The sequence below is a fragment of the Chiloscyllium plagiosum genome, chromosome 38 (assembly GCF_004010195.1).
Source record: "Chiloscyllium plagiosum isolate BGI_BamShark_2017 chromosome 38, ASM401019v2, whole genome shotgun sequence".
In the NCBI taxonomy this organism is placed as follows: domain Eukaryota; kingdom Metazoa; phylum Chordata; class Chondrichthyes; order Orectolobiformes; family Hemiscylliidae; genus Chiloscyllium; species Chiloscyllium plagiosum.
Window position 1 is genome coordinate 14,521,744 of NC_057747.1, and position 26,396 is coordinate 14,548,139.

General features: G+C 38.6%; 1 protein-coding gene across 3 annotated transcripts in view; it reads left to right on the forward strand.

The window, feature by feature from the left end:
- chuk (component of inhibitor of nuclear factor kappa B kinase complex) overlaps nucleotides 1–26,396 on the forward strand; it is a 104,617-nt gene that overhangs the window by 37,047 nt on the left and 41,174 nt on the right. For all 3 annotated transcript variants that reach the window (XM_043678907.1, XM_043678908.1, XM_043678909.1), the window contains exons 3-12: nucleotides 1,525–1,619; nucleotides 2,439–2,556; nucleotides 3,180–3,249; nucleotides 4,844–4,932; nucleotides 12,645–12,734; nucleotides 14,417–14,541; nucleotides 15,521–15,628; nucleotides 18,488–18,623; nucleotides 23,190–23,381; nucleotides 24,385–24,487. In XM_043678907.1, coding sequence (XP_043534842.1) covers nucleotides 1,525–1,619; nucleotides 2,439–2,556; nucleotides 3,180–3,249; nucleotides 4,844–4,932; nucleotides 12,645–12,734; nucleotides 14,417–14,541; nucleotides 15,521–15,628; nucleotides 18,488–18,623; nucleotides 23,190–23,381; nucleotides 24,385–24,487 — 1,126 coding nt within the window. The remainder of the gene's footprint in view (nucleotides 1–1,524; nucleotides 1,620–2,438; nucleotides 2,557–3,179; nucleotides 3,250–4,843; nucleotides 4,933–12,644; nucleotides 12,735–14,416; nucleotides 14,542–15,520; nucleotides 15,629–18,487; nucleotides 18,624–23,189; nucleotides 23,382–24,384; nucleotides 24,488–26,396) is intronic.

Genomic DNA, 26,396 nt, shown 5'->3' on the forward strand with positions numbered 1-26,396 from the left:
GCTACTTTCTCCCCACCCCCACCCTCCTCTAGCTTATCTCTCCACGCTTCAGGCTCTCTGCCTTTATTCCTGATGAAGGGCTTTTGCCTGAAACGTCGATTTTGCTGAAGCTCCTCGGATGCTGCCTGAACTGCTGTGCTCTTCCAGCACCATTGATCCAGAATCTGGTTTCCAGCATCTGCAATCATTGTTTTTACCTACGAGGCTTTCATGGCCTCCCTCTCAACCTGCACTCACTTGAAATTTTGGCTGATAAAACTTTTGTCCATATCAAAGTCTGCACCAGGTTCCCTTCACTCATCACCCATGTGTTTGCTGACTTATGACTTTGGACCTTCAATTTATTATCTTTCTTTCTGTTCAAATCCTTTTATCTTTAGCCCCTCCCATCTCTCTCACTTTCTGTAGCTCTTGAACATTTTTCTTCCATCACTGTTTCCTCAACTCAAGCCTTTTCTCTGCAAGACTTTGGCCCTGCTATTGGCAGTCATGCCTTCAGCTTTGGAGACACTGAACTCCAGAATTCCCTTACTTAGCCTCTTTGCTTAATTTTTAAAAAATCCTTCTCAAAGCTTAATTCTTTCACCAAGATTTTAATCCCTCCTCCTGCCTCCTTTGGTTTCACATCAGTTTTGTTTACTTCTATTTCTGTCAACTGTCTTATTCACTTGCCTCGACAAGAGGTGCAGTATAGGTGTGCATTGTTGTCTTTAATTTCGTGCAGTGCATTTTATTTTTTAAGTCCTCCACAGCTGGCAGCATGGCTTCAGCTGCCTTGGCCCTAAAGTTTGGAATTCCCTCATGAAATCACTCAGCATTTTCTCCCCCTTCCTTTAACCTCTTGAACCAAACGTGTTTCCCTGTTATAATATCACTTAATGTGGCAGCCAGTTTGGTAAATTTTTCTGTTCCAGAGAAGTATTTTGGAATGTTTTACACTGTTAAAGCCATATTTATAAATGTTTGGTGTTGCTATATGCTTTGAGATTCAAATTCCTTTTCAACTACCTTTTTTTAATTAAGTGATTGCCATAAAACATTCTGGCTGTTTTATAGATGCTAAATTTGATCTATTGGGAACTGACACAGATTTGGATTAAATCTTGAATTCTCCCTTTTGAACAAGTGAATTCTTTCTTATCTACATTTTGACTTGTAAAGCTTCTTTTTGAGTAATAAGTGTTCCATTCTATTTGAATGCCTTATGTCCTCTTACTGCCAAGAATATTACTAAAAGGTAATTTGGTAAAGTGCAGTTTGCAAGGGTTCAGGTCAAGAATAAACCAAATACTAATTGAAATAAAGAAATTTCAGATGCGAGAAATACTTTGGGTCTGGCAGGCTTTTGTGAAAAGAAGAAGAATTGATGTTTGGGTCAATTAGCTTTTGTCAGAAATAAGTGAATGAATTTCAAAAGGCTACATAATACAAATATTTTATTCTGTTACAAAATTTTAGTTGTTATGACTTTACATAATTATGTAAACTTCAAACTAAACCTTGAAATCTGAACTTCTGTTCTAGAACACTGGAGAAAGAATTGCAGTTAAAGCCTGTCGTTTGGAGTTGAGCACAAGAAACAAAGAAAGGTGGTGCCATGAAATTCAAATCATGAAAAAGTGAGTGCAAGTTTAAGAGGTTAATCAGTAATGTGTTCAAATCTTTCAAAAAGATTGAGATATTTTTGATCACAGTGAAGAATATTTCTGATTTGTAGTGTTTGTATATGGTAGAAAAATGTACAGCAGATCAAGCTTTAGTGAAGGTTTTTTGAGAAAATTTCATGTAGGATTTTTGATTCAACGTGCAAAATATCTTCAAATTGGGAGGGGCATTCTACGTTAAGTAATTCTGTCCAATTATGGTCACGAACACAGCAGAGAAACTTAGAAACTCCAAGATGGCTGCATCATAGGATTGGAGAAATCCAGGAGATTCATGAACTTTGTAGAATTGTCAGGAGATAACTTGAGACATGAACTTATAGAATTGTATAAAATAGTTAACAATTGGATTCCGCTAAAGTCTAACTGTAACTTTCAGCGGATTTTATGACTGCTGCATAAACATAAAGCTGAGGTAAATCCAGTACTGATGTTGAGGAAACCTTTAAAAAAAAATCAAAAACACCAGCATATTTGCAGCGATGAACTAAGTAGATGATGAGATATGAAAATCCTGGAATCATTCAAGGAAAATAAGATGGCGCAGTAAGGGAGAACAAGAGAATCCCATGTTTGAATGGATAGCAACTGTTTTGTTTATTGTGATTACAGAATATTCTAAATATTGGAATTGAATGCTAATTTTGTCATATCTTTTCTGATTCAAGCCATTTTGAATTTTTCAATATGTAGTGCTTTTCACATGCCAGCACAGCTATTTGAGAGAACAATGGATCATCCACGTGTCTTCCTTTCTCTCCTTTTCAAAACAAGGTTAAACAACTCGAATGTTGTAACGGCATGTGAAGTTCCAGAAGAAATGCAGGATATTGCATTTAATGATGTCCCTCTTCTTGTGATGGAATACTGTACCGGAGGTGACTTACGTAAGGTAAATGTTTATTCTGACATGTGAGTGAGTGCCATGTTGAATTTGAGAGCTCGTCTATTTACTGCTAATGCTACATAGTTATATTGAGCACTAATAGAACGTTGCTAGATGGGATTGCCACATATGTCAAAACAAAAATGATCTTGGTGATTATCTTGTGTCTTGCTGCAAAAAGAGACATGCTGTCAAACCTTTTTTACACTCATAAGAGAATTGCAAGAATACCAAATTTGTAACAGAACATCAATTTATACTGCATGTTAAAAAGATGTTGATGGGTTGATGTGGACTCTCGTCAAGGAGAATGCACCAGGGAACCATTTTCCCAAGCATTTATTTAGTTGGAAACAATGATTTTTAAAAAATTCATACTGTTCTGCTTTATAGCATTTTTGTTTGAGGATTCTAACAAAAGCTTTTATTTTGCATTTAGGTTATTTTATTCTCTGCATCTACAAGTTGGTATTTTCGTTTTATCTGAATGTTTGTCATTTTTAATATTTTTATTGGCTCATTTTCTCAGTTGGTTTTATATTGTATTATTGCAGGATAAATGTGCAACAGATCTAGTTTCTTTTTAATGCTTTTTACCTATTAGTGTGCTGATTGTGTTTTCTTTCAAGGTGTTAAATAAGCCTGAGAATTGCTGTGGACTTAAAGAGAGTCAAGTACTTAGCATTTTACAAGATGTTGGTATGTACATTTTAATATGTTTGCTATTGTTAACATTCTTGACTGTAAAGTGCATCATCCAATTTTTGTCACACTTCCTGGCATACTTTCTCATCCACGTCTTGCAAATAAATTGAATATTAATTTATCGTTAATAAAGTGGTGTGTTCTGTTAAAATTCCTTGTAATATTAATAAACATTTTTTACACAATGAAAGATATTTGAAAATTTAAATATTTTAAAAATTGTACCTACACATAAATATTTGCTTGGCAGTATAGAGCTTAAAATGTTGCTGAAAAGAGATAATGTTGCAGCTTCTGAACTTTGCGTTCATCAGGACAAATGCAAGAAGGCCAAATTTCAACATACAAGGTTATTTATGATAAAGGGGAAAAAGGATTCTGGTTATCAATATGTGTCTTTTTTTCAGCAGTATCATGCATCAGTCTTGGTGATGTTGCAGCATGTTGTTGTACTGTGATGTAAAGATATTCACCTTGTACTTGCGTTCTGTTAAGGAATTCTATCTTTTCATTCATTTCTTTAATTAAGTAATGCATGAAGACCAGACTCTTAGGTTTTCTTGAAGAAAATAAAGAGTTAAAAGTATATTCGGTTTGGGCTCATCTCAAAATCTCTTGACTGATCTCCCAAAAACCAAATCAGACAGATGATAGGAGCCAATTACTGCAGATGCTAGAATCTGTTCTGAAAACAACAAATCTTGGAGATCACAACAGGTCAGGCAGCATCTGTGGAGAGATAGCAAGCTAACTTTACGATTCGAGATGACTCTTCATCAGAGCTGAAGTCTGACCTCTGATTGACGATACTTCTATGGCTTAGTTGATAATTGGTTGATCCATGTTAGTGCTATTTGTGTCTTGTTTACTGATATGCTGAGGACCTTTGTCCGTTTTAACGTTCATGTCTCTTGCAGCATTAAATTTTAATGATGATATTCTAAGTGGGCATAAGTGTCAGGGTGTCTTAATTTTTTTTAGAATTAAACTCCGTGCTGGGGAGCTTGTTAAGGCTGAGGAACCATGGTAATTGGCATTAATACATTATAGTTAAATTTCAAATATAATGGCACTACGATTATCAGTGTGTATATAGAACTGAATGTAAACGTGAAAACAGTGGTTTGGCCTGGCAAAAAGATTACTTTTTAATGGTCATATAAATTAAGAAGTTAATTCTGATCTTTGAGGTTTTTTTTGTATTACTTTTGTACTTGTTTTATACATAATCCTTGTCTTTTATTTCCTCTTGTAAACCTTCTTGGTTTTTTTTCATTCTTTCACAACTTCTGATGCAGTTTCTCCTTTCCCCTTAATGTTGAATGTCTTTTCTCAGTTTATTTTCTCCTTATTTTGCAGTATTTTAAGCCCCTATTTTCAGACATCATTTAACTGACTTCTGACAAGCATTGTTCTCCTTTACACCAAATTTTATTTAATGCTTTTATTCCGCCCCTCAAAGCGGTTTCCTTAAATTCCAATTTTCACTTCTAATGACTAATTATTGATGCTATCAAAATGCAAGCTTTCATTTCATATTTGGAACGACTCTGCTTTTGTTAACTGTTTTACGTCTGCTATAATTCAGGTTCTGGAATCCAGTATTTACATGATAACCGAATTATCCACAGAGATCTCAAACCTGAGAACATTGTATTGCAAGAAACCAATGGCAAGGTAAGAACATTCTGAAAACATTTACAATGTCACAGTTTGAGATCTATCATGTAGTAGCTTTTTAAAATTCAGGAATTAGTTATTGACTATCAGTCCTTCAAATCTGTTCAACCATTCAACCATTCTGAGATGGTTTGTTCTGAATTCCACATTTCCATCTACCCTGAAAGCTTTAGATTTCTGTAAGTCACTGTACCTTTGCCCAAACAAAAAAAAAAAATCCGTGATCTGCTTCCACCATCTTCTGAGGAAGACAAAGTCAGACAGCATCTTAGGGAGGGAAAAACAAGTGTTCCCTTAGTCTCTCTTTCCTAAATTTTTTAAATAATATTTCCTAGTTCTAGACTGAGCAACAAGAGGAAACCTCCTTTCGACATCCATTTTGTCAAGACCATTTTGGACCTCTTGTTCTTCTGAACTTCAGTGGAAACAAATTCAACCTGACCAATTTTTCCCCCCAAGACAACCCATTTACTCCAGATATCAATCTCGTAACCCTGCTTTAAACTGCCTCCCAATCATTTGCACCTTTCCATAAAAAAAGAGATAAAAACTTAAAACAAATAATTCAGTGTGGTCTCACATGCCCTACATTACTAAAACATCAGGTCCTTACTTACATAGTGAAAGTAAAATGCTACAGAAGCTTAGCCTGTTTGTCAACATGTATGGAGAGAGAAACAGAGTTAAGGTTTCAAGGCAAATATGACTTCTGTTTTGGATTGGAAACAATGAATGGAATCTTACCAAGCTCTGAGTGGCATGGACTATGGCAAAATGTGTGGTAGAATTGGGCAAGGTGTTCAGCACGGCCAATCTTGCTGTCAAGGTCACCTCTCCACACCTTGTTTTTTTCTTAATTGACCTGGCAGAATTATTGTTAATCAGCAAAATGTTATTAATTGATTTTTTAATTACACGTTCACAGCTGAACTCCTCACAGATTGTCAAGCTCAGCTTTCAAACTAGCTGTTAGGAAAACTTGACTTTGCATGTTCTTGGTGTATTCAAGTTGCCACTTTCTCCAAAAGACCTCCGTCATGCCCACAGACAAACTGCAAAGTAGGCTGTGATTCAGCAGCATTATCTGCACATACTGTTGTACATTGGCACTCCACTTTGGTTAGTCATTGCCACCAACCCAGCACTCTCCAATGTACTGGCCGTGCACTGTGCAAGAGCACACTCTCCTCACTGCATCGAGCAACCAGCAGTTGGTCCATGTACCACATGAGAAGAAACTTAGTGTATGGCTTGGACCAGAGCACCTATCAGGGCTACTCCAATGCTAGTTTAGTGTGCATTCACCTCGTGCCTATCATCATGCCTTCAGCAAGAATCACTTGCCTTGACCTGCAGTGCTTTGTGTGCACAGTCCTCAGTCAAGGATGTGTGCACCTTCCTTTACGTCAGTGTGACATGTCAGTCCAGCACCTATACCACATGACCTCAATATTAGTGCCAAACATATTTGTAAGTCTTGAGGGAGTTGTCTACCTTGCACAGCAGCAAACTTGGAACGTCAACATCAGCACGCTGATCACGTGTGTGGAACTTTGAGGGAACATTGCCAAGCAATAATACTGCAGAGCGCATCAAGTTTTGGCAGGTAAAACAGATACAAGATAGCAACAGCATGAACAGTGAAACTGTTTCTGAAATATAATAACCACTGAACTAACATTTATGAAAACCAAATTTTCAACATGATATTGAAAAAACAACTGTCCATTGTATGCTGAACAAAATCTATGTATCACAGCATACGCTGCAAAAACTATCTCCTTGAGTTTCCCAGGTGTTGACCATAAATGTAATTTAGTTATCCCCTCCTCTGTATTCTGTTGCAACACACAGAGGTTCCCTGCTTTGCGGATAAGGTGGAGGGAGTCCCATACACAATGGAGCTCGTTGGCCCTGGAGGTTTTATTGGACAAACCCAGGGGGTATTTGTGTGTGGACAGACCTGACAGATTAAGTGTTGTCTTTCCAGAGGCAAGTTGACTCTCTTTTGGCTGGAACCCCCATGATCAGAGGAGGTTCGACAAGGTGGAGCAGAACACTTCAGCCACCTTGGCAGTCTCCTGTGTGGAGACTGTAAAAGGACTTGTGTATGGCCCCTCCTCCAGCTGGGTGCTTTGTGGCACTGACGTGCGTCTTTATAAGGAGGACCATACTCAGATTAGTCTTAGGCTCCTTGTCCCTCTCCAGCCCTGAGGATCAGTGCTTGACACAATGGAATGCCAATGTTGTCGACTTTGCATGGCTACTGCAGATGACCAGCCTGTCTCGCTATGACAGTTGTCAACCTGTCCATTTTTGCTGGACTGGCAGCACTGTGAATCTGGACGATAACGGGTGGTGCGTCGCTGTACTGGATGTATCACTCCAGATTCTGTGCTATGAGGTATGGTGCCTCCTATATGCCTACCTGCTCCTTCTCCCTGTGCATTTGGATGTGGTCCCTCAACCCTTGGATCACAGGATCATCTGCCAGCAGATTAGTAGATGCCTCGTCTCTGACATTCCTCCAACTGAAAGTGACCTGAGTCATCTGTGGAGCTGTTGGTGGATACAACTCATTGTGCCCCCTTTCACATTGTCATTGGTGGAGGTTCAAGAATGCCTTATCTGTTGGAAAGGGCCAGGCCCTTGGGTGGTGAGTGCTTCTACAAGGCATAAGAGGCAGAAGGCTTTGCAGCCACTAACTATTAATGGTGTTAATGGTTAATGTGATTATTGTAGGGGAACGACGTGTGTTACTTAGTCACGCCAGCAGGAGTGGCCCATGTCTTCTGCTGCTAGGGCAACTGATGTTTTTTTGGAGGGCTTGAGGATGTGGATATCTAGTGCTACATCACCTGCCCTATGTCATTTCGTCCTGTTATGGGATGGCTTCCCCTGAAATGACGAAGATGCAGAATCAGTCAGACGCAGTGGATAGCCCAACCTTTAGCAGTGGTGGATATGGGATAAACATGTCGAGGTCTACCAAGAGAATGAGGAGACAGTGTGCTGGGCACATGGGTTTAGCATTATGCAAGTGTGAGAAGCAATGGGAGCAAGTGAGGGAAGGTGCTGCATGCAACCATCTACTTTCAAAGCAGCGACTTTGTTGGGAGGTCGATGCAGTGGCATAGGTAAGTGTGAGGTGGCAGGAAGTGGAGATGATTATTGATCTTCCTGCACTGCTACCCAGTTCTCCTCACTCTGAGCATGGTACTATCAGCTTCTCGCTCCTTCCACAACCGAGCACCCCAACGTCAAGCAGGCAGAGCTCTTGCAGATGTACAGTATGCTTTGGAAGATAGTGTGACCACAAGAAATGCTGGTCTGAGGGAAGATCTTAACTGTGCACCTAGTTGCCCTGTGGGAACAGGGCATGGTTAGAGGGCAGAAAATGAGACATAATTTTGCCATAAGGGCTCATTGGCAATTAATGCAGCAAGTCTGATTAGAAGCCCCAAGGCAGAGAATCACTCCACAGAGCTCGACACAACTCCCACTTTGCCAAAAAAGCCATAAGTTTCAACTCATTTATTGTCTCTCCACAGACCTGCTGAGATTTTCCAGCACTTTTTCATTTCACATCTCCAGCATTCATCCAAGTTTGCTTTAAATTGATTCCTTTTGTGTTCACTTCCTCTCATAATAAAGGATAGCATTCTATTAGCTGCCACAATCACATTCTGAACCTGCTTACTAACTTGTGGCTCCTGCAAAAGAGCACTTGGATCTCACTTCCTCAGAAGTCTACAACTGATCTCCATTGAACTAAGACTCCATTTGTTTTATTGTTCCTGATAGTGAACAATTTCACTTGTTGAAAACATTTTTCCCATATAATACTGCCTCACAAAATATTTGTGCTCCGAACTTCACGAAGTATGTTGGTCTGCATCCCTATTATGAGAAAGCAAGAACTGCAGATGCTAAAGATCAGATTCAAAAAGTGGCTATGGAAAGGCACAGCAGGTCAGGCAGTATCCAAAGAGCAGGAGAGTTTCAGGCATAAACAACTCTGCATTCTTATTATCTCATCTTCACAACATGCTTTCCGACCAGTCCATCATCTGCAAATTTTAGATACTGTGTCTTAATTTCGCACCTCAACAGGCCCCCTTTGTTCACAGTGCATGTGACTCCTTCAAAGAGTTACAATAAATTTGTTAAACATGTCCTTTTCGCAAAACCATGCTGACTCTTCCCAGTTACTAAAGTTTTTCCAAATTCCTATTTATAACTTCCTGAATGATCAAGTTCAATGCCCTTCCCCATGACAGGGAATTGAGGGTTATGTATGAGGAACAGACCCAGTGGAGATGAGGCCACAGTCAGATCAGTCATGTCTTTTGAATGATGAAAAAGGTTGGAAGGGCCAAATAGCCTACTCAGGTTCTCAAGCCCCTGTGTTCCAGCCGTTCTGGTTTTGTTCCCTTTCAACTAATTTTATGTGATTTCCATGCTCAAATACTGACAGCTGTCTTGCCGATCTGTCCTAATCGGTGCTGTTCTTGAAAATTGTTGACACCTCTAATTCCAAAAAAAAACCAATGCCCTATCTTCAGCCTTTCCTTCCTGTCAAGTCTTGACACAACTTGCAAATTTATGACCACGTCTCTCTATGTTATCACCACTCTCATAAGCTTCTGTCCCTTGTCAAAGTTACATGGAATGCCATCGCTTCTGCTGCAGCCATTATCACAGTTAACTGTAACATCCTCTACCAGTGCCCCTTCCATTATCTAACAGAGTGACACAGGCCTTGCACCTGCTAGACAATTAGTCATAGAATCTCCTGAATTAGTTGCAGTCAGTTTTCTGAGTTGCAGGAATGCATGTGAAATTTATTTTCCACTTCTCTTAGTTCACTTGTTGATGAAGCACCAACCCTTAGCATGGATTGAGTTAATGCACATGTTGTTTCAATGAAGTCTACTCCATGGCATTCATTTACTGTTGATGATGGAAAAGTTGCTGCTACATAGAATTTTATGTAATGATGATTTCATTTTGAACACAAATGACCTGCGTCAGCTGCATGGGGCCTAGTTTCTGTTTATTATAAAGAATTATTAAGAAATGCTCAATTATTTTTGTTTACATGAATTCACAGCATTCTGTTTGACTGAATACTGCATAAACAGATTCAGTTAAACCTATCTAATATCCTCACAAATTAGTAGACATAAATTGGCCAGAGTTGCTCAGTTTCAAAATAGTCAGAAAATTTCTCACTGCCTGCTTTCTTGGCGAAATTTAAGCTAATTAGTTATATTTATGTATATGAATACCACAGCAAAGCAAATCAAAGTTAAAGCAATTGGATAAAATAACTGGTCTGAAAGATTAAAACCATGACAGACAACGAAAACGTTTTTTTTTTTGGGCAACATGTTATTTTTGGATCGGCACCATCACCAAGTGGAACAAGTTCATAGTACAAAGTGTATTACAGGATTGAAAGTGCAACCATTTCAAGGCTATATACAGAAGGAACAACCCAAAGACTGGAGATATTGCAAGCACATCACATTTACTTGTGTCATCAAACTGACCAGGGTGCTATTAAGACACTTGTTGACTTTGAAATAAATCACAGTGGAAGCAAGAAATTACTTTGCAATAGTGGCAACAACTCCTAAATCAGTCTATGTGTTTGTAGACATAACAGGGAGCCCTTAACCTTATGTATTATACTATAGCAGATGTATTGCAGTGGGATTGTGAAATTGGTTAATAATTCAGTCATTTTCATGATTTATACTATGAGAGTCAAACAATTACAGCATAGAAATACAGCCTTTCATCCAACTTGTCCATGCTGACCAGTTATCTTACATTAACTTAGTCCTATTTAAAATTATAGAATCTCTACAGCGTTGAAGCAGGCCACTCAGCCCACCAAATCCACATCAACCCTCCAAAGAGCATCCCTACCAGACCAAACCTCCCATGCTATCCTTGTAACACACCCGCCCCCCGTTCATAAACTGCTTTGGCCCATTTCCCTTTGCATCCTATTTGCATCCATGCAAATGCCTTTCAAATGTAATTGACAGCCTGCTCTACTTCCTCTGGCAGCTCATTCCAGACACTCATCACCCTCTGCATGAAAAGATCACCCCTTGGTCCCTTTTAAATTTTTTCCTTCTCACCTTAAACCCATGCCCTCTAGTTTTGGACTTCACTATTTTGGGAAAAAGACCATGGCAATTCAGCCAATTCATGCCCTTGATAATTTTATAAACCTCTATACGGTCACCCCTCAGTCTCCCATGCTCCAGGAAGAATAGTACCAGCCTCGCTGTAGCTCAGAACCTCTAACCCTGGCAAAATCCTTGTATATCCTTTCTAAACCCTTTCAGGTTTGACAACATCCTTCCTATAGCAGGGAGACTAGAATTGGACACAGTATTCCAAAAGTTGCTGAACCCATGTCTTGTACTTCCGTAGCATGACATCACAACTCCCATAACTCAATGCACTGAGCAGTAAAGGCAAGCATACCAAATGCTTTCTTCACTGCCTTGTCTACCTGAGACTGCACTTTCAAGGAGCTATGTATCTGCACTTCCAGATCTCCTCTATTCGATAACACTCCCCTCGACTCTCCCGTAAGCTACTTAAGGCCTGCCCTGGTTTGCCTTAAAAAAATGCAATACCTAACATTTACCTAAATCAAACTCACTCTGCGATTCTTCAGCCCATCTAATCAATGTCCCGTTGTACGCTCAGATAACCTTCTTCACTGTGTAGTATACCACCAATTTTGGTATCATCTGCAAACTTACTAACTATTCCTCCTCTTTGCACATCCAAATCATGTATATGAATGCCAAAAAGCAGTGGACCAAGCACTGATCCTTGCATCACACCGCTGGTCACAGGCTTCCAGTTCGAAAAGCATCCCTCCACTACCACCCTCTATCTCATATTTGCAAGCCACTTTTGTTTCCAAATAGCTAGGTCTCCCTGGATTCCATGTGATCTAACTTTGCTAACCATTCCACTATGTGGCGCCTCATTGAACACCTTGCTGAAGTCCATATAGACAAGGACCACTCATCTGCATCAATCCTTTTTGTCATTTCTTCAAAAAACTCAATCCAAATTAGTGAGACTGTATTTCTCATGCACAAGACCATGATGATCTCTAATCAGTCCTTTTCTTTCCAAATATGTGTATATCCTGTCCCTCAGAATCCCTTCCAACAACTTCCCCACCACAGATGTCAGGCTGACAGGTTTGTTGTCCCCTGGCTTTTCCTTACCACCGTTGTGAAATAATGGCATCACATTAGCCCCTCTCCAGTTTTCCAGCACCTCATTGTGGCTATTGATGATACAAATATATCAGCAAGCAGCCTAGCAATCATTTAGGTTGCTCCCCGCAAAGTTGTAGGATACACCTGATCAGGTCCCTAGGATTTAACCATCTGTATGTGCAGCACTACCTCCTCTGTAATATGGACCCTTTGCATAATATTACTGTTTACGACTTCAAGTTCTCCATCTGCCATGTTTTTCTCCACAGCAAATACTGACATAAAATACCCATCTCCTGTGGTTCTACACTATTACTAATTAGGAGGAAGTTCATGAAAAATGTTAATGTGATGGTTGATTTACAGAACTGTTCACCATTTGCTGAAAGGACATCTGAATTCTTTAATGGCAAATGGAGTGAATAAATCTTATGTTCTTTACAGTTAATACACAAAATAATTGACTTGGGCTATGCAAAGGACCTGGACCAAGGAAGCCTTTGCACCTCTTTTGTCGGGACACTGCAATACCTGGTAAGTTTTCAACTTTGTATGTTAGAAGTGCGCTTTTTACTGCCATCAGTACTCGTTAGTTGTGCATTCAAGGACCAGGGGATACTAATTTAAAGCTTTGAGCAATAGATGAAGGTGGGGAAAAACATTTTACATGGCAATCTCGTGAACCACCTCTGCACTCCTCTCGTGCCAGTACATTCTTCCTCAAGGAGCAAGACCAAAACTGCACACAGTACTCTGAGTGTGGCTTTGCCAGCACCCTTTTAAGCTGCAAGATAACCTCCCTACTTTTTGGTATACAGAGTAAACCCTCCTACTTAATTTAAACCAGTAACACAGGAAAAATTTATCCCATGCAGTAAACAATGAAAATTCGAGAGGCCAAGAACTATTCGAAGTAAAAATTAACAAGTTTATTTCTTAAAATGTAACAGAGGATAATTAACTAACGACTATTGACAACTAATTTCTCAAACCTATCTTTTACCTTCCCTTCAATAATGCCAGTCCAATAAAGCGCCCCTCCCTGATGAAGATTTACCAAAAATTGAAGTTTTCAAAACCAGTCAGATGTCAAATCTTCTCTTCTCTTCGTTGGTTGTCTTTTCTTCTTCTTCGGGATTTCTGTTTCACAGGTCACTGATAGATAAAGGTAACTTCTAATAGAGCTATTTTTCAGACAGTCTTTACATGCTGGTGATGTGGCAGTTCTCCTCTCAACTGTTCAATTTTCCCCAGTCTTACACCCCTGAGGCATCGGATTATGTCATTGGTTTTTAAGATTGTCACAATACTAAATTCAAACTGGATTGGAGTTTGGTATTTTTTGGGGGGTATAATTTAAACTGGCCTAATTTGAATCTGTTTTTGTCTCCAGGCAACTAGCTACCCCAGTAGCTGGACCACATGTTACATTGTATGTTATTCAGAACACTTGGTGATGTCAGGTAGTTCTGCTAGCTTTTAACTCTCTTAAAGGTACAGTACACCAACATATTCATAACATGTTAAACTCAATCCCTTTAGCAATGAAGGACAAAATTTCATTTGCCTTCCTAATTACCTGTTTGACCTGCAGACCAACGTTCTGTAATTCATGCGCAAGGATTCCCAGGTCCCTCTGCACAGTAGCATGTTGCAACCTTTTACCATTTAAATATTAGTCCTTTTTTAACTATTATTCCTACCAAAATGGATGAATTCACAATTATTAACATTGTGTTCCCTCTTCCAGACCTTTGCCCACTCACTTAAAGTGTCTGTTCCCCTGCACAGTTTCACAGTCCTCTGCACAGTTCATTCTGCCACTCATCTTAGTGTCATCTGCAAACTTTGACACATGACATGTGGTCCCCAACTCCAAATCATGAATCTAAATTTTAAATAATTGCGGTCCCAACTGATCCCTGAGGCACACCACTAGTTACTGATTGCAAACCAGAATAACACTCATTTATGCCTCCTCTTTGCTTCCTGTTAGTCAACCAACCCTGTAGCCATGCTAATACTCTACTTAAGTTAATTCTTCTGTAGTGTTGTTTTGTATTTATTTGGTTTTAAATTTTGAATAATGTTTTGTGTTTACAGCTAATGAAGCTTATCATTGTGGAAAAAAAGTAAATCACTTTTGCGTTCTTAAGTTTTTAAATGAAATGATCCTAATGGACTTGGTACTTCAAAAATAATTTATCTCATTCTAGGCGCCAGAACTATTTGAATCACAACCTTACACAGTCACTGTAGACTACTGGAGCTTTGGAACATTAGTGTTTGAGTGCATCTCAGGATTTCGACCGTTTTTACACAATATGCAACCTTTCCAATGGTGAGCAAACTATCTTTACATTCTGTTATTGCATCTAAATAATAAGTACAACTTGATTTTTTTAAGTAAGTTTAACACTGGAGAGAGCTGGAATGCTGGAAGAGTTTAAGACATGAGGATGAGTAAGGCTGTAAGAGGAGAGACTTAAGAACGCAAAAAATTAGAATTGTAAGATTGCAACTTAGACCTTTTTTGGCTCCATATCTGGCAACAGAAATGCTGCTGGGTAAATAATACTTGTGTGGCTTTGGATGTAGTTTTAGATGACTTCAAGTCCAAAGAGCTGCAAGATTCCAGACCCAAGGGGGTCATGTTATGATCATCAGTCATTTCAGTTCTGTAGTAGGTGTGGAATGCTATTAAGAGATGTTCAAGTGTTAATTTGGGTGGGTGATAAAGTTTAGGACATTGAAGATGAAGATGAGGTACAATGTAATGCAGTAGTTTGCAGGGATGGTGGTGTCAAGAGTCTTTCTTGGTTTGGGTTTACTGTTCCTTGTTAGCCAAATCTGACTTGGAAATGTATCACTGTTCTTTATTTGCTACAAGGTCAAAATTCTGGAGCTCCCGACTTAACTGTGCTGTCAGTGTCACAGCACATCAACCCTGTGGTGGTTCGACAACACAGCTAACCACCACCTTCTTGAGGGTAGTTCAAAATCAGTAATGAATTCTGCTTTTGCCAGTACTGCTCACAGCTCCTGAACAAATAAACCAAATTTAAAAGATGAGTGCTCTGCATAAAATTCACATTTCATTTTTGAAAATGAGAAATGTACAGTATTCATAATCTATTTAAGGCTACATTAAGTCAATAGAAATTGCGTATAATGTGCCACAAGAGTGCTGCTGAAGCTCTTTAATGATGAAATAGTCATGTCATGTTCTAAATTCTAGATCTGTTGTTGGTTTTCATATGACGCTCTCAAGTTGTTTTTAAGGGAGAAAATAAGAGTAAAACTACGCTTTTTTTTTCTAGGCACGGCAAAGTTAAAATCAAAGGCCCAAATGATATTATGGCTGTTGAAGAGATGAATGGTGAAGTAAAGTACTCCCAAAACTTACCACAGCCCAATGGTCTGAGCAAGTGAGAATACCTTTTTTTGGATTTATTACATTTTGATTAAATAGAAAACAAAGGGAAGATGGTGGGTTTGTGGTATTGTTGCTGGACTAGTAATGTGGAGATCCAGGCTAATGTGATTGAGAATATGCATTCAAATCCCATTATGACAGCTTTTCGAATTTCAATTCACTTCATGAATCTGGAATTGAGAGTTACGCTCATTAATGGTGACCATGAAATTATCATCTACAGTTCTCCAAAAATCCATCTGGTTCACTTTACCTTCCTGAAAGAAAGGATTTGTGTCATTCTTCTCCCATCCGACCTACTGTTGCATATCTGCATTAATCTTATTGACTCTTAACTGTCCTGCGAGATGATTTCAGCAAGCCACTCTGGGATAGACAACAAATGTTGGTCTTGCCAGCAACCTCAATGTTCCATGAAAGAATCAAAAAAACTGAGATTTTTTGACATGAAACTTTACTGAAGATCTGTCTTGACATTTGTAATGGAAGGTGAGACAGCAACCCTATTATCCTTTTGGAGGTGATGTCACCTTTTAGCTTGTATTTACTGCAGTCATTTTATGAAACGCAGCTTATCGTGAGCTAGCTGATTTAGAATGATGTGTTGATCTGAATAATGAACTGTTTTCTTAAAAAGATCCCTAGTTTGGCGACTTCTTGAAAGCTAATCTTAGAAATTGATACATGGAACACCTTGACCTCCAGTGAAGATTTTGATGTAAAAGGAACCTCAAGAGTCTTAGAAAAGAGGTTGAGCAGGCATCAGAGTGAAGTACACGTGTGGCTTGGTAACTTTTCAAAAAGAATAAACAAAACCATAATGCTCTGAGGTTGACTTTCAGAGATGTTAAGTCATCTGTATTGGGCAACTTCATTTTGGAGATAGGTGAATGGTCTATTTGTCTCAGCATAAGGTCGTGAAATTCACACATGACATCAAGCTGTAGAGATGACTGAATGTGGATTTTGAACAGTCATGTTCTACTGATTGTGTCAGAGCGTGGAGAAGTGTAAAGCACGCTGTGGTAATATACTTTGTGTGGAATGGAAATTGACCGTAGGAATTTCAAAGAGTCAATTGATCAAAAAGTGGTTGCCAAATACTAGTTTATTTTTAAATCTTTAGTTTTTCTCTTGCTTCTCTTCTTTGGAATGTGGCAACCCTACTGAGAGAGAGTTCTTCCTGTAACCACAACAATTCCACTTTGGTCAAGTTATCATTTTTTCTCTGTCCAACTGGATAATGACTCTACATTTAGTTTGGATGAATTCAAACCTCAAATTGTCCAATTCAAATTGATATGGACTTTCAGCAGGAACAACATGAACGTAATGAATGGAATTCTTTTCAATTCTGTGCTTCTTAGAGATATTGTTTGTGTCAGTCAGGATGGTCGAGAAATGCTGCAGCAAACTCAAAGTCAGCACAAAATAAAATTGTTGTTTTGGTTTTTAAAATACGCATTTGCTGATCTCTGTCAAATTGGTTGCCATGAATTCTATCTGTCTTGCATTTTGCAATATTATGTACAGTAAGCAAAACGCCGAACCATTTGCTTGGCACTGCTTTGCTTGTATAGCAGCTACTATTTACCTTTCTGAATACACTTGGGCGAGTGATGAGCAGACTGAACTCAGAACATGAATCATATTAAGTTATCTGTTCTCATTTTTACATTTTTATCCTGAAATATTTTGGATTAAAAGTATGAGCCTTTACTTAATCTTATTCTACCATGAGTTAGAGAATAATGCTCACATTGATGTAACCCAGTCAAACACACATGAATGTGGTTATGATATCCTTGGACAGCTTAACTGACAGTAAATGATTTTCGATTGTGCATAAACTTATTGTTATCCTTTTATACTGGGAAAGTAGTAAAATTTACGTCAGGTTTGAACTTAAGATTCCAGGAAAAGACACGTGTTACCTGATTGTTTGCCCCTCATTTTAAAATTGATCTTCAAACTTGTGGTCAGCTTAGCCAAAAGAATTGATAGTTTTTAACGCTTTTTATTTTACACTGTTTCAAACTTGAAACATGGGGCAGGGGAGTAAAAGTAGAGACAGTGCTTAACAGATGACATGAAGCTCACGAATGCTAAGTTCTGCTTGCTTTGTTTTTTTTCTAAATGTTTTTCATTTTACTGTGTCTCCTTAAAATATATTCAAAAATATTGGTTTAATAGCTTTCTGAATTAGTTGAAATAGGTGTTACAGCACTGGACAGTTCACGCATTTGCTTCTGTCCCAGGATAGACTGGTATTAGCAATGATGTGCAGTCAAATTTGAATAAGATGCCTTCAATTTCAATTGGAGTTTGAGGAATGGGAGTATAGATGCTGTCTTTTGTTTAAGCAACTGAACTACAAGTCATCAAAATGAAAGATGATGGACTGTGGCATGACAGCCCCAACTCACCCTCTAAAATTGTTAACGGTTGGGCACTTTGTAAAACAACAAATTTCCTTGCTTATCAACTTAAATTTGCACAAAGAATCTGGTGTGAGATAAAATACCAAAGAAATGGATCAGTAACTGATGTTATGGGTGTAGTAATGCTATTATATGTCACATTTTTAAAAGATCCTTTGGAGCAGACAGTACGTCAGTGACCAGATATCCTAAACATGACTTTGTATTTTATGGCATGTTTGGTCGTCTAACAAGGTCATCATTTAATCGGATAATTCCATTGAATTACACTGAAGTAATTACATCTTATAATTGGTATTTGCAAAAAAGAAGTGTTGAAAATGTTGCTGATATGTGATAACTGTATGTTTTTGTGCTTGAGTGCAGCAAGTTTAACTTTTGGTTTCTAATGTTTACACCTTGTCTTGTAGCCTCATGGTGAAACCACTGGAGACATGGCTACAGTTGATGCTCGGTTGGGATCCAAAACTGCGAGGTGGCAAAATAGAACCACAGACAAATCGACCAGCGTGTTTTTTACTTCTAGATCAAATTTTAAGTCAGAAGGTAACATAATAAAAATAATTATTATCTATTTGGTGTATAATAAATATTGCTTTTACTTTTAATTGAATAACAAGAAACCTCCTCTAATGAAATATGCAATTCTAATCATGTGAGAATCGAGATTAGAAATTCAAGGTTCAAATAAAAAATTAATTCCGTTATACAGACATGATTTAGAAGAGTTACATTTTCTGTATGTAATTTTCTCACCGTGTCTGCATGGTGCTCCAGTTTCCTCCCACAATCCAAAAATGTGCAGGTCAGGCAAATTGGCCATGCTAAATTGCCCATAGTTTAGGTCCATTAGTCACGGGTAAATGGAGGGGAATGGATATGGATGGCTTACTCTTTGGAGGGTCGGTGTGGACTTGCTGGGCCGAAGCACCTTTTTTCCACACTGTAGAAAATCTAATCTAATCAGAGGAAGCATTCACATAGGATACAACAGGCAAAGCATAATATTCATTTAAACTGCTGAGCCTGTGGCCCAGTGGTTAGCACTGCTGCCTCACAGCGCCAGGTTCCTAGGCTCAATTCCAGTCTTGGGCGACAGTCTGTGTGGAGTTTGCACATTCTCCCTGTGCCTGCGTGGGTTTCGTCTGGGTGCTCTGGTTTCCTCCCACAGTCCAAAGATGTGCAGGTCAGGTGATTTGGCCATGCTAAGTTGTCCATAGTGTTAGGTCCATTAGTCAGAGGGAAATGGGTTCAGTGGGTTATTCTTTTGAGGGTCAGTGTGGACCAAAGGGCCTGTTTCTACACTGTAGGGAATATAATCTAATATGGTACAATTACATAAAACAGAAATCTCAATGTTGGGGAAAATGATGTTTTCATTCAAATGTAAGGATACATCATTTGAGGCGGATAGAGTCATAAGGATGTACAGAATGGAAACAGACCCTTCCGTCCATGCCGACCAGGTATCCCAACCCAATCTAGTCCCACCTGCCAGCACTCAGCCTTTATCCCTCCAAATCCTTCCTATTCATGTACCCATCCAAATGCCTCTTAAATGTTGCAATTGTATCAGCCTCCACCACATCCTCTGGCAGCTCATTCCATACACGTACCACCCTTTGTGTGAAAAAGTTGCCCCTTAGGTCTCTTTTATATCTTTCCCCTCTCAACCTAAACCTATGCCCTCTCGTTCTCGACTCCCCGACCCCAGGGAAAAGACTTTGTCTATTTATCCTATCCATGCCCCTCATAATTTTGTAAACCTCTATAAGGTCACCCCTCAGCCTCCGACGCTCCAGGGAAAACAGCTCCAGCCTGTTCAGCCTCTCCCTGTAGCTCAGATCCTCCAACCCTGGCAACATCCTTGTAAATCTTTTCTGAACCCTTTCAAGTTTCACAACATCTTTCCGATGGGAAGGAGACCAGAATTGTATGCAATATTCCAACAGTGGCCTAACCAATGTCCTGAACATCCGCAACATGACCTCCCAACTCCTGTATTCAATACTGTGACCAATAAAGGAAAGCAACCCAAACACTACCTTCACTATCCTATCTACCTGCGACTCCACTTTCAAGGAGCTATGAACCTGCACTCCAAGGTCTCTTTGTTCAGCAACACTCCCTGGAACCTTACCATTAAGTCTATAAATCCTGCTAAGATTTGCTTTCCCAAAATGTAGCACCTCGCATTTATCCATCTGCCACTTCTCAGCCCATTGGCCCATCTTGTCCAGATCCTGTTGTAATCTGAGGTAACCCTCTTTGCTGTCCACTACACCTCCAACTTTGGTGTCATCTGCAAACTTACTAACTGTACCTCTTATGCTCGCATCCAAATCATTTATTTAAATGACAAAAAGTAGAGGGCCCAGCACCGATCCTTGTGGCACTCCACTGGTCACAGGCCTCCAGTCTGAAAAACAACCCTCCACCACCACCCTCTGTCTTCTACCTTTGAGCCAGTTCTGTATCCAAATGGCTAGTTCTCCCTGTATTCCTTGCTAATCAGTCTCCCATGGGCAACCTTGTTGACCGTCTTACTGAAGTCCATATAGATCACATCTACTTCTCTGCCCTCATCAATCTTTTTTGTTACTTCTTCAAAAAACTCAATCAAGTTTGTGAGACATGATTTCCCATGCACAAAGCCATGTTAACTATCCCTAATCCTTGCCTTTCCAAATACATGTACATCCTGTCCCTCAGGATTCCCTCCAACAACTTGCCCACCACCGAGGTCAGGCTCACCGGTCTATAGTTCCCTGGCTTGACTTTACAGCCCTTCTTAAACAGTGGCACCACGTTTGCCAACCTCCAGTCTTCCGACACCTCACCTGTGACTATTGATGGTACAAGTATCTCAGCAAGAGGTCCAGCAATCACCTCTCTAGCTTCCCACAGAGTTCTCGATCAGACCCCTGATCAAGTCCTGGGGATTTATCCACCTTTAACCGTTTCAAGACATCCAGCACTTCCTCCTCTGTAATCTGGACATTTTGCAAAATGTTACCATCTATTTCCCTACAGTCTATATCTTCCATATCCTTTTCAACAGTAAATACTGATGCAAAATATTCATTTAGAATCTCCCCCATTTTCTGTGGCTCCACACAAAGGCTGCCTTGCTGATCTTTGAGGGGCCCTATTCTCTCCCGAGTTACCCTTTTGTCCTTAATATATTGTAAATGATGTTTGCATGAAGACATTAGATTGGAATGCAGACTGCATATTAAGTCTCGTTCTCGTTAGAATTGGTGGTATGGGAAGTATGAGGTCTGGTAATGTATGACGAATCCATAAGTCAGTGCAGCCTTTTTGTATGGTGAGTCACACTTTTCAAAGTCTTGCATTCAAATCATGTCAGCTTGTGTGACGCTGCAATTTCAACTCTGGTGTTTGAAGGAACACTCTGAAGATACAGAAGTACAAATGTAGTAATTGTATTGCTATGGACAATAAACTAACTATGTTGATGGCAAAGAAGTGTTAATGGATGTAGTGACATTCAGCACACACACACCACCTCCACCTGCCTCCACCCCAGTTGCAATGAAATGGTGTCAATATTTTTTTCTGAAAGCCTTGGACCTTGATTGCTATGTGCTTGAGTATATCTGGAGAGCTTCTGACTCCAGAGCTTGCTTAATACATGGTATATCAGCAAACTGAAGTTTTGAGCGGTATATTTATCTCTGAACTTTGTAATTTCATTGCTTTTTCTCCCTTATGTGGCTATATGATAAATCTTATTTTCAAAATCACAACAAACAAGGTCATTTAGCTCATTATATTTGTGCTGACTGTGTGAGTAATGTTTTATAGCTTTTTATAGAGACAAGTTTCAAATTTAAGATGTAAGTGCATAACATTGACTGCAGTGGTTCAAGATGTAGCTCACCCCCACCTTCACGGACTGTTGGGGATTGGCAGTAGATTATGGCCTAGCCAGTGACGCCTACATCTTATGACTTAATTTTTGAAAAATGTGGTAATCTGGGGCAGAGAACTGAATTTTTTGCTTGTATTCACGAGTATGTTGTTTTCCCATTTTGATTTCAAGACATTAAAAGGTGGAGAGTACAGAGACTGATGTTTGGGCCCCTAATGCTCATCAACTTCCAGAAATGTTTTTGCATCTCTAATTATAACTCTTTTACTGGGTCTATTTGATGTGGATAGTTTTCAGTTTTGGGGCGCTTGATGTGATCAATAAATGACACAATTTTACATTAAAGGCATTATTGTATTTATTGTAAGGTATACATCTCGCCCTTGTCTGGGTCTGGTCTTTGGCTGTTATCTCTATTTCACATGCAACAAAAGTAATCTTAATTGGATTTTTCTGTGATTTAAAGCGAGACTAGAAAGGCATTGAATGTTTTGTTTTGTTTTTATCCTTTGCCCTTTAAAAAGCTGTCGCAGAACTGTGTCTAGACTTAGTTTGAAATCTGTCAGGACTCTTGAGTACCAATATAAATTAACAATTGGGACAGATGTTCCTTTGGTCTTCTCTTTCTTGCTTTATGCAAAACAATAGTATCTACCAGACACCTACCATCAGTCCAATTTTAGATTGCTCTAAAAAGGTCATCACAGTTGCAGTGGGGTGATTGGTATCTTTCTGTATTGTTCATTTTTATGTTTCTACGTGCTAATAATTACTGCAACCATATACTTATATTTTGTTGAGGAACAGGGTCGATTAGTTAGTTATTGCATCTCCAACTTTGATTTGTTGCATCCTGGATGAGTGTGATGCATGTTTTATCTTTTAATTGGCTGCAAGAATCCGAAATTCCATGAGCTCAGCCAGTGTCATTCCAATTCCTAGTTTAGGTGCATTTAAACAATTGTGCAGCAATTGCCAAATTGATAGTTCTGTTGGAGGTTTGTGATGGCTTTCTCGGTTATCTGTTACAATACTAGTAAGGTTTCAAAAGGGTACAAGTGGATGAATCCTTATTAAATTGTGTAGAACCTTCATAATCAACCATTAAGCTTCTGACAGGAAGGTTGAAAAGGTAAGCTAAGATGGGCTAGTTGACTTCTGCACAAAGAATTTGTTGTTTTAACTCTGTGTGTAATGGTGATCTCAATTTGTTACAGTATGTACATATATTAAATATGACTTCAGCCCGCATCCATTCCTTTCTGATCAAATCTGATGAAAGCCTCCATTCCCTTCAACTGCGTATTGAAACTGAAACAGCGATATCTCCTGCAAATCAAGAGTTGCTTCTAGAAACTGGAATTTCGCTGGATCCTCGTAAACCGGCCAATCAGTGTGTGCTGGATGTGGTATGTATTGTTATTTTGTTATGTAGGTTTATCTGCAAGAGGGAACAGACAGTGAAGGATTAGAATATCATAAATCTCCAGTCAAATGTCAACAAATTTGCATGTGTAGATGTATGGATGATATGATCATTTTTGGTAACTTGGAAGCTAAAATATTTTACTAAAGCAGAAGAAACGTGGTTGGATAGAAATATGAATGAATAAATGTGAAACTTTCTTTGATTGGAAGCTTGTTTTCTGTAAAATTAGTATCCAAGTATTGTTTTTGTAGCAAATATTTGGGTTGTGCTTCCCCTTTTTGGGCATACTTTGTATGAATAAAAGTTTGAACGAAGAAAATTGAGTCTTGTCTGGCCTGAGAAAAGGATCAAATGACTTTTTTTCTTAACCTTTATCTGACTTTAGTAATTGAAGCATTTAAATTTTCCTGACGACAAGTTGTCCACATTTACTGATTGCATAAAAAGGCTCCTGAAATTGCACGTAAATACTGAATGATGCTGAAGCTAAAATGTACTTTGAATAAAATAAATTTTAATTTTTATTCTACATTATCTGTGGCTTCTCTTTCCAGCCAAAAGCAATCACTAAAAGTAGGGTTAAATTTGCTGTTCTTCACTGCGAAATTGCCTTCTGAATGTGCTTTTTGATCATTGTAATATTATAAATATTGTAGGTTGAGAGGTGCATGTTATTGGGCATTTTTGAAATGACTGGATGTATGACAAGAACTGGTAGTATAATGGATGCTTTGGAATTATTTTGTGCTTCAATAAACTTAATAGATTTGCATGAAATTTGCTTTTGTAATGTTGTGAATCTGTTAAACACAACTTGATCAATGTCTCTTCAGAAAAACACAAAATATTTTAATTATCATTTAAATAAATAAATCAATGTCTAATATTAATCTGTTTGAGCATTCAATTTTTAATATCTTTAAACAAACTTAGGAGTTCATAATATTTTGTTTTAAAATACAGTTTTCTGTTTGTTTTTGCAGAGAGGCTGGGATAGCTACATGGTCTATCTATTTGATAAAAGTAGCACTGTCTATGAAGGACCCTTTGTTGCCAGAAAATTGCCAGAGCATGTCAGTTATGTTGGTAAGAGTGCAGCTGTTGTGAAAATAATTTTAGCAAGATTCTCATGTCTTCAGATCCAATGATCTAATAAAAATAGAATCAGTTTTATAGTTGTGATTTGAACTGTGGGCAATGTATTTGAGAGTGGAAAATGCCCCTCAGTAAAAGTGGTTACATTAGAAATGTTCTGACTTTCCTCAAGTAATTGTATCTTCCACCATTAGTTTTGATATGTTTTTGTTTCAATTCCATTTTCTTTAAGGCAGTCAGTAATGTTAACAGTATCTTGCCATTGTTTTTCCATTTCACTTCATTTTTGAGATAAATATTTATTTGTTCAGCTATTATGCCATTTACTGTTACTTTTATGAAAAATTGCATAGTTTTCTAAGAAAGAACTTGAGGTCCTTTTATATTTTCAATAACAGCACAAGTTTTGGTTATACAATAGTTGAAGCATGTTAGTTGAAATAGTCAGTATTTTTTGAGAAAAGAGAAGCTATATTTTATTTTAAAATGACAAAATGCAACTTGTGAATTATGTTACTTCAATACTGCAGAAGTAGTCTCAACTTTAAATGTACAGTCAATCTGCAATTTATTAATTATTTAAATACCAATGATGAAATAGCAACTGTAACATGTATGAATTCCATAGTTCTGAGAATTTGAGAAACTGCAAAAGTTCAAAAGCAAAGATTTATCTAATGGGGAATGTTGGTGCAGAGCATTCTTTTGGGTATTTGATAAACTAATTTGCATATTGGTCCTTGTTTTTATTAGCTTGGGGCATTAGGTTGGTCATGATGCTGAGTTTGGTTCAGATTGCTGAAATATTGTGATTACAGGGATATGGTGGGATGCTCTTCAGAGGGTAGGTGCTGCCTCGATGGGGTGAAAGCCTTTTTCAGCACTGTAGGGATTCTGTCATTGGTTTTCTTGTTTAGACTGCGGTGGATTTGAAGCGGCTAACTGTTGCCCATGGTGTGTCTTTGTAATTTCTTCCTATGGGGTCCCTGGAACCTTGTCAGTGATTTTAGTTTGTGCAAATTAACTCATATATCTGCAGCCCATCCAAAGATGCCTTGCTATTTCACTCTCCTTTTCTCTCATGCATGTGGTTACTGCACATTGTATATCAGAATCATAATCCAAATATTTTTAACTTGGTCTCATGGTACATATAACTCTTCAACCTTTCTGACTGACACAGCCTCTCTTTCCCAAACTGTAGATTATCGAGCTGGCTGAAATTGTAAGCTGTCGGTCTATATTTACCCTTTTTCAAATTCTCTGTAGTACTTCACTCACCTATAAAGATCTTCCCTTGGGTAATCTTCAGCCTTCAAAAACATTCACAATTGTTCTTGGTACATATAATTAAATACCATATTGTTTGCAACAACTGGTTTCAGTCCAATTGGAATGCAAAATACAAAAGAAAAGGTTGGGTGGTCTGGACTTCTGTCTACTGGAATTTAGAAGAGTAGGGAATGATTAGATTGAAACATATAAGATCCTGAGAGGTCTTGATGTGATACATGTGGTAAGGATGTTACATCTTATTTGACAATCTAGAACTCTGGTTCACTGTTTTAAAATCAGATGTCACCCATTTCAAACAGATAAGGCAAATATTCTTTTTCCAAGTTCATAAGACATAGGAGCAGACGTTAGGCCATTCAGCCCATTGGGTCAGCTCTGCCATTCAATCAAGGCTGATAAATTTTTCATTCCCTTTTTCCTGCCTTTTCCCTGTAACCCTTGACCCCCTTGACAATCAAGAACATGTCTATCTCAGTCTTAAAACACTCAATGACTTGGCTTCCACACCCATCTGTGGCAGTGAATTCCATAGATTCGCCACTCTGGTTGAAGAAATTTCTCTTCATCTCCGTTCTCGAAGGTCTTTATTCTAAGGCTTTGCTCT